General features: G+C 28.9%; 1 protein-coding gene across 2 annotated transcripts; it reads left to right on the top strand.

The window, feature by feature from the left end:
- The first annotated feature begins 11124 nt into the window (after positions 1-11124).
- On the top strand, positions 11125-12602 carry LOC145962498 (tRNA-uridine aminocarboxypropyltransferase 1). 2 transcript variants are annotated; one of them, XM_083083580.1, is made up of 4 exons: positions 11125-11641; positions 11833-11852; positions 11953-12110; positions 12203-12602. In XM_083083580.1, exons 1-4 carry the CDS (start codon positions 11429-11431, stop codon positions 12547-12549), a joined length of 738 nt encoding a protein of 245 aa, XP_082939706.1. In that variant the 5' UTR covers positions 11125-11428; the 3' UTR covers positions 12550-12602. The 2 variants fall into 2 exon arrangements, with proteins under 2 accessions (XP_082939706.1, XP_082939705.1); XM_083083579.1 differs by having other exon boundaries at positions 11129-11641; positions 11712-11852; positions 11933-12110.
- Positions 12603-12681: the final 79 nt, after the last annotated feature.

Raw genomic sequence — 12681 nt, forward strand, 5'->3', positions numbered from 1 at the left:
AGAGAGATTGTTCTTTAAAATATAAATTTGCCATCAAGTTATTTTACGTCTATTCATGAAGATCTGTATTACTTACAATTACTTACAAAATGAGAAGCTAGCTTCAAGTGTATACAGTTCATATACAGTTCTCTATTAATTTATTCATCATATTAATTAAACAATTAACTTGATTATACCCAAGATATTTTCTTTGTAGGTTTTATAAATAAATGAACATCATTTGAAGTGGAAACGGAATATTTAATTATTTAATCAACATTATATTAATTTAATCAACCTGTTAATTTTGTTCTTATCGAACCCACATGAAAATGTGAAAAATGTATATTGGCGTGGGACGAAACTACCGAACAAATCGTGATAAGGAACGATACATCTTTCTCCCTCTTCCTTTGGTTATTTTTATTTGTCGTTCAGTAACAATACCCGTAAGAAAATAGCTGCGGTATACAATAGCCTATTGTAAGAATATTTTTACTTCAAAGTAAGCAATTACGGGATAAAAGAACGGATTGAAACGTAAATTATCAACAAGAATGAGTAAATGGTGAAGTGCACGAATAAATACGCTGTAAATTGTTTAATTTTATAGGAGTAATTTTTAGGAGCGTTTCCGCTATAAAAAAAAAATTGCTAAATGATCACAGCATACGATCCCAATAGATAGATAATATTAGATATAAAAAATATATAATACAAAAATATGTAATAATATTTACATTAATAATGCTGTTTACACACATGCCGTCGAAGTTTATCTATATATGAAGAGGTGCTAGCGGCGCTCATTATGAAAATGCAACATCTGCACAAGCACGATAATCAAGTTAACTGGATTTACGCCAGGATTCGTTCTAGTTACCATTCAATTTCGAATACGGTAATGGAACATTCTACTAGTTGCCGGAGATTTTATTATTTAATATTTTCCACTACATGAATGCAAATATATTCATAAAGAACGTCGAGCATGATATTTATAAATACGGATGGTATTTTCGTGAAATTTTAATGGCACACTCTATATAATAACGACGTTTAAAAAAATATTACATACATTGTCACATATTTTCGTAAATCTTTCTTTTACACATAAATAAAAAGAGATAAGTTCAAAAGTATTTTAATAATATTTTTTACGACAATAGATAAAAATATGTGAAAAATATTTTCCCTTTTTTTTGAGTACAAAATACCGTACAACATCCGTTGGTTTTAGTTCATGAGAGCAACACAGTGATATAACAAACCGTGCAAATATGCAGGTAAGTAAATAATAAAATATGGAAAAAATCGAATCGCGCGTGCGTATAGTTTCACAAAGAAATGTGTGTTCAAATCTAGAAACAAGATATTATGTCGTTGTAAAAGTTTATCGCGAAAAAAATTTGAACATTGTAAAGTACAGTCAGCGAGGATTAAGACTCGAATAACAGGAATAACGGATGATTCTTCGTCTTAATGACGCGATTTATATATAAACGCCATGTCATTCATTAATCCAACGGTCGATGATAAGGTCCACTTAATGGTATGGCAACGAATATATCGTCGAAACCGCCACTCGCCGCACCATCGTGAAATTCCACCCTAAAGTAATTAAGCAGCGCGTCATCGAAGTGCAACTTTATGATTGCGCCCAACGTCGTCCCGCCTGGCCATCTCTGCTATTAGCACTCTCGTCCTAGAGCTCTCGATGTCGATATCAGAAATTGATATCAGCAACGATATGGACGAGCACATCGATAGATATAATGTCGCAATTTTTTTTCTAATTATCGATTGTACATATTTGTTCACATTCCTCAGAAGCACTACAATTTTGTTTTGTTTATATTCTGATTATTATACACATATAAATTCAATTTTAAGGGAATTAATCTATTAAAAGAATCAGAAGAATCTCTCTCTCTCTCTCTCCATCAATTAAAATATTGTTAACATTACTTGTTGATGATTTACGTAAATGGTGATCTAAATGATCTATCACTATATAATTAAGAACCTATATAAGACAATCAATTATTCGAAAAGATGAATGATTGTCATATTGCTGTGCCTTGAAAATCAACTAGATTTCGCAGTAGAATAACTAGTCGTCTGAACCGACGTTTGATCGAATTCTATAAAATTCAGAATTATGAAAACAAAATAAGCGCTAGATATTTGAAAAAAAGTAACGCAATATGATCTTAATAACTATCTTCAATCAATTTTTATATATGAAGATTTTTAGGATATTTATTAAAGAAATTACTGCATATTTCTTGAAATTAATTATCTATTGAATTAACACACATAAACATGTCACGATACTTTTGAAATCAGCATAAGAATTTCTTTTAAAATCTACAATATTCCAAGACTATGAAATAAATGTTTCGTTTTAGCCAGTATGTTGTAAAAAAGCAAGAAATATAGGATACGCAAAGAGCATAAAAGGAGATATTTTACTAATTTAATTACAATAGTCGACAGAAACATATCGTACGTGAGATTGCTTTACAAGAGACGAATATCGTACACGAAAAAGCATCTAATTAAAATAAAGAAAAAAAGCATACTCCCTCGTTCTTCTGTAGTGAAAAAATAGAAGATTGTTATAGCACTTTACCATAACAGAGAGCTTTGTTTTTAACATTAATTAGTATCTCACATTCGATACTATAATATAATATATAATCGATATGATATATAATCGATATGATATATAATTGATATGATACCGGCAAAATGACAGAAACAATCAAGAATTAATTAAAAAATTACAATATATCGCTTAAGAACAAAATGTAAAAAAACAAAAAAGAATTCTCACAAAGAAGTTTTTTTTTGAAATTTTAATGATTCTGCTTTATAATCCCTTTCGATCCAAGATTACATGAAATTAGACGGCAAATTCCGATCGGATATGCTACATGCACTTAAATACCACGACATATGTGTATGCATAAGTGTGTATGTGTATGTGAGACGAACAAAAGCGTAGAAAGCTGCACTCGACTTTTAGCGATCTACGAGGCAGATGTCGGATTAAAAGCAGAATTAATTAACTCGCGTGCATATACTTCACCTGCTCGTATGTGTTTGAGCTCGCGCGAGCTATCGATATTTTATTCGCACGTCTATTTTATTGAATCGGCGATCGTAATGAACAAAGGAGATCGATCATCCATTTCATTCGATTTCGCTGCGAGATTATGCGCGACTCTTTTTTGTCAGATGAAAAAAGCATGCTCGTGCGTTAACGAGACGCAACCTACGCGCGGTCAACGATGTCTATAAAGGCTTTGTAACGCGATGTGTCGCAAACGGATGAAAGATAAATTTCAAGAGATTTTCGACGTTTTATATTCGACGTTGAATTTGGGGTTCTACCCTAATAAATATTTCATTATGAAACAAACTTTCTTATATCTCATAAATTCAAGAGAATAAAATATCACAATTTATTAATTAATTAAATTTATTAATTAAAGAAGAAATCCTGTATAATAATAGAAACTTCATTCAAAGGTTAATCGTTCAAATATTTAATGTTTAAAAAAAGGAAGTTTAATTTCAGTTAAAAAAATATCTACTTTGAATCACTATCTAAAAAAATATACATGTAGAAATGAGTTGGGAAAAATTCAAAAGTAAAATTAACATTCTTTATTTTTCAAAATTTGTTATGCTAAAAAAATTTTATTCATAAATAAATATAAGTCTGAATTTCTTTTAGTTTTGGAAAAGCTTAATATTATATATTTATTACACACTTTTCGTAATTTTGAGATACTCTTCGACATTGAAAACAATAGAAGAAGAATATAAACTTTGCTTTTATATATGTAAATTCTTTTGCAAACATAGATTTTGCGTCAGAGAATAATAGCCTAACGTTAGCATAAATATTATAGCAAATATTGCTATAACATTTACGTGCGAAAGCACTTAACATTTCGAGAGCCACGCACTCGGATATCCGTGGCATTCGACTCGAAGCATCGGGCGAGCCCAGTGAACGCATAATGGAAACGAAGCACAAGTGGATCGATAAACGCAATCAGACCGACAACGAGAACTACATCGTCCGTGTGTCCGAATTAATTGTTTCGACTACTCTTGTTCCGATGCGACTAGCCTTTTGTCGATTTCTTTGTTAAATATGTTGCCATTTTGAAACCGTCACAATGGTAATGTCTGTTATTGTCCGGAGACGAGCAGGGAAATGGCAAGACAAATATATCGTAAGTAAGATCGTGCCTCAAATTCAGGGAGATGTCGAGTTAAATCACATATGCGATTAAATGACGACATTAGATTTCCGTCAACGGCTGTTTTCTCAAGCGTGAAAATTAAATGTTCGCACGCGTCACCGAGATAAAGATAGAAACGCGGCGTGTTTGACGATGTTATATGTGTAATATACATATATTTGGCAGAGAAATTGCAAATGCCTGGTCGGCGCCCTACAAAAGTATATAAATGCGAATATACATATATACAATATGTACATATGTAGAATACAACGAAAGGGTGTTCTCTGTCTATATAATTACGAATTACGAGCATGCTAATGTCGAATCTCGTGGGAGGAAACGTGCTCTTGCAGCGACACCATAAGTCGCAATAATATATATCATCCGGCAAAAAAAACTGTTATCTCTTCTGATTTTAACTAATATGAATCTCAAATAAAGAAGAGAAAGAAAGATATATTATTTGATATATATATATATATATATATATATATATATATATGTATATATGTATATATGTATAATAATTATTCGATAAAAATTCGACTAAAGAAAAATGTTAAAGGCACAAAAATATTTTAGTTTCTTTTATTTTAATTTTGATAATTACTTCATTCACAAAAACAGAGAGAGAGAAAGAGCTTTATTTAAGTAGATTATCATAAACAAATAATTAATTAATCATCTTAACATATGTTTTAAACACTGATTTGCATAATTTTCAAACTTTTATTAGAGGTTCAGATTTATTAAAAATGTTTTATACTTTCCTGGTTTCAAGGTTCTACATCTGATAATTTGTTTAAAGAATAAACGTAACTAATTTTAAGCAAAACATTCACTGATAGTTTCGCATTTTTTCCTCTTTTCTCTTTTGACATTCTAAAAAATTATAGTTATAAATTAGAATTGTAAATTATATGTACAGCCTACGTTACTACATTTTATTTAATTGCGATAAGAAACTGAGAGTTGTGTTCACACAAATAATTGGACAAATCTTAAAGTTCTATACAAGATACACGCGTAGCCTGTAATTCACAAAGTCAGGAAACTGTATAAGAGAGTCAATGTCAAAGATAAAGATAAAAAAGTTTGATCCGCGCTGTTATTACGCTGCATAGTAAATGGCGACGTTAATTGCTCGGAGCAAAAGAGCTCGCAATCGGAATTATGAAATGTCTACTTTCTTAGATATTGCAGTTATTCATTTCAGAGGAGTTGGAAAGGAAGCGTGCGATTTTTTCCCTATGAAGAAATATCAAATTGAAAGGCCAATCTTAAAAATATATACGTGAGCGTATAAATCGTACAATCGATTGATTAGAGCCAATCAATTCTTATTCGCAGTGATGAGTTATACAATAAATTGTATCGATACTAAATATAGAAAAAGTTTCTCTTTCTCTTCTCCTCTTTCTTCTCATATTCTAAAGTGAAATCGTGCTACAATTCTTTTTACTATTGTAAAAAAATTCCTTATTCATCCTTACATTTTTTTATATATCTCAAGGAGCTTCTCTCCACTAGATAAAATAAATTTATTTATTCACTCCTTCCGCCAAATAATTATGTGAAAGATTAAATTTAATAGTAGCAGAGTAAATAATAAACTAAGGTAATAAACTAAATTTAAGGAAATTTTACATTGAAAGAGGGCAAGAATGGTGCTCGTGTGGGTGCGTACGATAACGGTTTTATCTAAAATGTATGTACAATACAGGGTAGGCCATTTTAATCTACGCACTGAAATATCTCAAAATTCATAAGTTTAAGACAGAAATATTTCAGACAAGTTGTATGGTTTCAAGAAGACATAAGATGCTGCCATTAGTTTGACCTTGAAGAGTCACCTGAAGGTCACGTGAAGGTCACCTCCAACTTTTTAAATGGGACACCCTATATGCTTTTGCATATTCTTGTAGCTCATCTCGAGAGCTTTCCAAAACACTATAATTTAGTTTTCACTAAGTACTTTCCGAGTTATGAGGCTTGAAATCATTTCTTAATTTTACATAAACCGTAAAATATCTTGTAAAATATTCATTTTTCGATTATCTTACCTTAATACTTTTATGTACAAAATAATGAGAGGAATCAATTAGTGTAAAGAAAACACATAATTGTTTCGAAAGAAAAAATGTAATTTGCAATTAACAATTACATTTTTTTTTCGAAACAATTATGTATTTTCTTTACACAATTGATTCCTCTCATTATTTTGTACATAAAAGTATTAAGGTAAGATAATCGAAAAATGAATATTTTACAAGATATTTTACGGTTTATGTAAAATTAAGAAATGATTTCAAGCCTCATAATTCGGAAAGTACTTAATGAAAACTAACTTAATTATAGTGTTTTGGAAAGCTCTCGAGATGAGCTACAAGAATATGCAAAAGCATATAGGGTGTCCCATTTAAAAAGTTGGAAGTGACCTTCACGTGACCTTCAGGTGACTCTTCAAGGTCAAACTAATGGCACCATCTTATGTCTCCCTTGAAACCATACAACTTGTCTGAAATATTTCTGTCTTAAACTTATGAATTTTGAGATATTTGCGTAGATTAAAATGGCCTACCCTGTATATATAAGGGTTCTCTGCTCAGTCGACATAACTTGTATTACTTGCGATAATCTAATTAAACTTATAGCAACCGTAACTTTCTCAATTAGTGCGACTATTGACTTACTCGCTTCGTCAAAATCGCGTTCGATCCACCTACAATTCAGTATCATCGTCTACCATTCGTTCACACGTAACATCCATAAATCTACTCTATTCATTTTGTACTTTAATCATGAATCATTTCCAAACAAACTCTGCCCTTTTTTTAACTGCATTTCTTTTATATATCTCAATTATAATATCAAACTATATTTTTTCAGTATTTATAACATATTGCATATATAATAAACATTAAATAATGTACATTAATATATGTATTTAACGAATTATTAAAAACATAATTGCAAAATTATTTAGTTATTAGAAAATATATATATATATATATATATATATATATATATATATATATAATCATAAAATCATTTAGAAACAGATCGTGATTGTATATTTCTAATATTAACAACTTATGATAATAACGTGCTAATTCCAATTAATTTCAACAAATAACTATCTTAATCATCAGGGCTGGGATTTACTTGCAACTTTCGGCCAGATTTCTTAGCTTACGCCTACTGTTCCCCCTCTTATCGCTCGCGCCGCTCGTAACTAAGGAGCGCTCAGGAACGTGCGCACAAATGTAATGTGGCAATCTATCTATCTAAGTTCTCTTTATTGTTTATTAATAATAAAAATAATTATTCTATTATTAATTACGTATATGTTCTGTAACAATTTAAAATATTTGTGTTTTGAAACGTAATTACGCGCACGTTCCTGAGCGCTCCTTAGTTACGAGCGTCCGGCGGCGCGGTCGCTAAGGCGCGAGCGGTAAGAGGGGAATAGTAGGCGTAAGCTAAGAAATCTAACCGAAAGTTGCAAGTAAATCCCAGCACTGTTTAATCTGTCACAATTTCAATATATAAGGTAAGTTACTAGAAAAGAAGCATTTATATACCTATTAAAATACAAAAGAAACTATAGTTTAAAGTAAAAAACATAATTTAAAATAGTATAAAACAAAAAGAATATTTAATGAGCGCTATTTTATTTTCTAAAAGTTATCTTTCTTAAAATTAATAAGATCAATAATATAATATAAATAATAACGAGAATATTTTCAATTAATGACGTGATATTTTCAATTAATTTTGTATTTAAATAATTAAAATTCAATTAAAAAAGTTTTTTTAAAGATTGAAATTATAGTATATTGCATATACGTTAAAAAGATTAGAATGTAATTCGCAAAATACTGTTGACATGTTTGAAATATCACATGTTGTGTATTGCGTGTCACTTGTTGAAAGACAATTTAAAATTCATTTATGAATATGTGTGTTATTAAGTATTTATAGTTATTTATATATTTATATATTATTAAGTATTTATTTGTCAGCATATGTATGTATATATCTATGTAAAAGCACAACATGTACCAGAAGTATAATATTGTGACAATTAATATAATTAAATTTAATTCAATTAGTAAAGTTTACAATTACACATAATAGGAAGAAGTGAGCTTTGATTTTATTGTAATAATTTTTACTAAAATTGAAAATCACTTATTAAAACCACTTACTAAAACCGCTAAAAGAAAAAAAAACACTTTTTTCTATAACGATATCTGCAACGAAAGAATCAGTATGATATTCCTCAAATTGTTATTAAACAGCGTATTAATATTCATAGGTGCAACAGCATTTTTTTGCCGAGAAAAATTTAAAGAATGACGCGTGTTTAGCAATTCGTTTACCGGATTATATAATACCGTATCATTATATCATAAATATTATACTACCGTATAACAAATTAGAAACAACACACTTCTTTAGCAGATGTTCTGTTAATATCAAAATTGATCGTCTAATGCACCACATTAATTTGCACGCACAAAAACCGTAAATAAAAATTAATTAAGCAGTTTTAAATAAAAATGATTTATCGAGGGAAGAAGAAATACATTATTTCCCAAAAAATTATACATATAACAACGAAGTTACATTCTTGTCTCTCATTTTGCCGAAGAAATATCAAATGAAGATTACTTCTTCATTACGAAATTCGATGGTGGTATAAATGATAATAATGAAGGTATCCTCTTAAGAATTCGTATACAAATAAGGAAAAAAATAAGATGTAAGTAAGTAAAAATATTCTAAATTTTATTTTAAAATACTTAAAATATTTATAATAAAATATTTTTGTACTAATTAGCATTATTATATAGACATTTTAATATTTTATAAAATATTTCATAGTAGTATAATTATTTAGATTTTTTATATATAGTATATAATTAACAGTATATAATTAACTTGCAACAAATTGATAAATATTAATTGTTAATTTTATATAAATTATGTATTTACTTTGAGTATTAAGTGTTTATTACTAAATAATTAATGTTTTATACTCTATTTTTATATTTGAATATATCTATTTGTATTTATTACTTTACTGTAAAAATCTAAAGGTTTTTTAAATATTAAACAAACATAATTACACGTAAAAGAAAGATTATAAAGGTTATAAAATAAAATTTTACGAAGTTATAATACATATATGCACATCATTTATAAAAACTTTGCATGATGAGAAAAATTTAAAACTTTTAACATTTTAATTTAGAGAATGAGAAGTTTTTTTTATACATATTCTAATATTATATAATATAAAATTTAATTGTGCAATTGATTTTGCTCTCTTATAAATTATAAATTATAAATAAAAAGTGCACATATATGTACTTTTCATTTAAAATGTATTAAAGCTTTTTGTTATTATTATATTTGACTTAAAAGAGAGAGAGAGAGAGGGACAGATGTCTGCTTTTAAAATTTTTAAAAAATCTTTTAAATTGATTGTGAGATTAATAATATGCCGGCATATGGATAGATATTAACTCAACTTTTCTATATGTTTAAACTAAAAATCAATTTATTTTGTGTTATTTATTAAGAGATATTTTAAATTGTTGACAATTTATTTTAAATTTTTTATTGACACATTTTTTTATTAATACACATATATATCATTTCTTTATAAATGGAAAATTATTCTTTCTTTTATGAAAAGTTTTTGTAACATTTTATTTTGTTACATATGTGTGTAAAATTAAGTGTTTTTAAACTCTACAGTTATGCAAAAATAGACTGTGATAGGGAAGTCTTCATTTATGTTTTTAAAGTAGAAGTAAAGAAATATAAAGAATGAGCTAGAAATATATAATATTATATATGACAAAAATCCTATATATTATTTAATCATAAATTATATTGAACGAAAATTATATATTATTTATTATATTTTTCTATATTCTTATAGAACTTGCGAAATATTTATCGCGATGAGAGATAGATTATATGTCATGGCTCTCGAAAACTTATCAAGAAGCTTTTCGTTTCCAGATTCCAAAATTTAATATTATTAAGATATAATATATCTTTGTTAAAATGTAATATATCTTTATAATATGCTTTGTAAAAATGTTACATATTATATGTGTAACCTATATGTATATACATATATATGTGTATATGCATACATATAAACATGTAAGATGTAGGAAATAAAATGAATTGATAGAGAGAGAGAGAGAGAGAGAGAGAGAGAGAGAGAGAGAGAGAGAGAGAGCTGTTTTATAAATACCTACCTACATTACATTATTGTACATCAATGACATTATGATGTGTGCACTTTCTGCTTTATTTTATTTGTTTAATCCTCGCATTCACGATTTTTAATGGTCGATTATTTCGGAATAAATTTTTCATTTCTTAATAACTGAAATCGAAAGAAGGTAATAAAAAGGTGATAATTAAAAATCAAGAGGCATAAATATTTCTATCTCTTAGATTTGCTGAAAAATTAGTCCAAATAAAAAAAATCAAAATATGCAAATTTATTATATATATATATATATATATTGATACCTAATAATCATGAAAAAGTTCATTAAAGCTTATTAAATCTGCATTTTTATATTAGTATAGAGGTATTAGTATAATTTAATATGATTTTATCATTGACATCTAAATATTTAGATATTAATGGCGCGTATCGAAAAGTATCGAAATACAACTTGACAAACATTTTTCGAATAATAATTCGAAATAATCGCAAAGTAAAAAAAAGAATTCCTGTGTATGTGGCACCCTCGGACGAATATTTTATTTATCATTTGACCAAATATCGATAACTGGAGAAACTTAATTTATCGACAATTGGGACCAAGAATCGGATGTAGATATGTATCAAATTAAAAAATACATATAAAAAAAAAAATAGAAATTTTTAACGTTCATTATATCAATTGGAATAATTGTGAAATATCACTCGACAGAAGCAACAAAAAGAATAAATGCGACGAATTTACGTCCGAGTTTTTGTCGCATCTCATTCGCCATGTTAGTCATGAATCCACAGTTTCATCTCGTGATATTTCGACACGATAAACAAGATCGTTCATTCATAAATAATACCGGAATCGCTTTTATTAGACGATGTTTCATTATTGTGAATAATTAACGTTATTTCGAGTTATCGAAACATGGCAGAGCACAACGTCGACAGATCAGAATTCGAGATGAGGCAGAGAACAATTGACAGGGCACCTTTTCGAAACTTGAAGATTGATGACTCCAGGATATTAAATACGCTTGAGGGTAGAAGAAAGTGTGAACTCTGTTATAAGTCGCGCAAGTTCTTCTGTTACACCTGTTGCGTGCCTGTCATCGACAATTCGTATTTTCCACGTGTAAAGGTAGGTCGATATACACGACTGACTTTGCTTAATTCACAACAAAGTTTGATATGTGGTTTGTGCCTTTTAGCTGCCAATTAAAATCAACATTATTAAGCATGCTCATGAGATAGATGGCAAGAGTACTGCTATTCATGCTGCGATACTTGCGCCAGAGGATGTGAAAATCTACATATATCCTGATTTTCCAGATATATCGAGTAAAGAGGAAGTAAGAGGAAGAGTAACAATCTATTCTCAAGTCTTGCGATTCTTACGAGTAATTATTAACTTGAGGAGCTGTCATCTCAGACCGTTTTAATTTTTCCTAGCAAAAGTACACAGACTGTAAGCGTGGAGGCTCTCTTTACAAACAGGAAAAGTAATAGTTTGGCAAATGGAACTGAGGTATTTCCTATAAAAAGAGCCATTTTCATCGACAGCACGTGGCAGCAAACCAAAGCAATATATAAAGACCAAAGATTGAGAGGTATACATTAAAAGAAAAAGAGAATCCATTTTCTATATAATTGAGCTAAGAGAGAATTGTTTAAATTACTGTAAACCTTATAACTTTTACAGAATTACGCTGTGTTATTTTGAAATCAAGGATTTCGCAATTCTGGCGTTACCAGAAGAAGAGTCCAAGATGGTACCTAGCGACAATTGAGGCAATTCATCAATTTTTAGTGGAACTACACACGTGTGCTTATAAGATGGAAGGATACTCTGATATACATAGTTCTGTATTGAATGGAAAACAGAGCTCTGTAATTAATGGCAAAGAAACGGAAGAGTGTGCCGAGATTAATCAAAAGTATCATGGAGAATACGACAACCTTTTATACTTTTTTAAATATATGTATGACAAAATTCACTCTATATACGATCATGATCAATTGCAGGCCTACAAAAGGCCACTCGCGTGAAGCTATTTTCTCTTAAAAACTTTCTTAATAAATTCCCTTGCATAGAAAAAGAATTATAGTCAAACAATATTACTCTTATCATCTCTACAGATTATGACATTTATCCGAAGTCAAGATACATTGAGGATATAT

Source organism: Camponotus vicinus, unplaced genomic scaffold, assembly GCF_025532165.1.
Source record: "Camponotus vicinus isolate PSW18456_S1 unplaced genomic scaffold, iyCamVici1.0 SCAF_12, whole genome shotgun sequence".
In the NCBI taxonomy this organism is placed as follows: Eukaryota; Metazoa; Arthropoda; class Insecta; order Hymenoptera; family Formicidae; genus Camponotus; species Camponotus vicinus.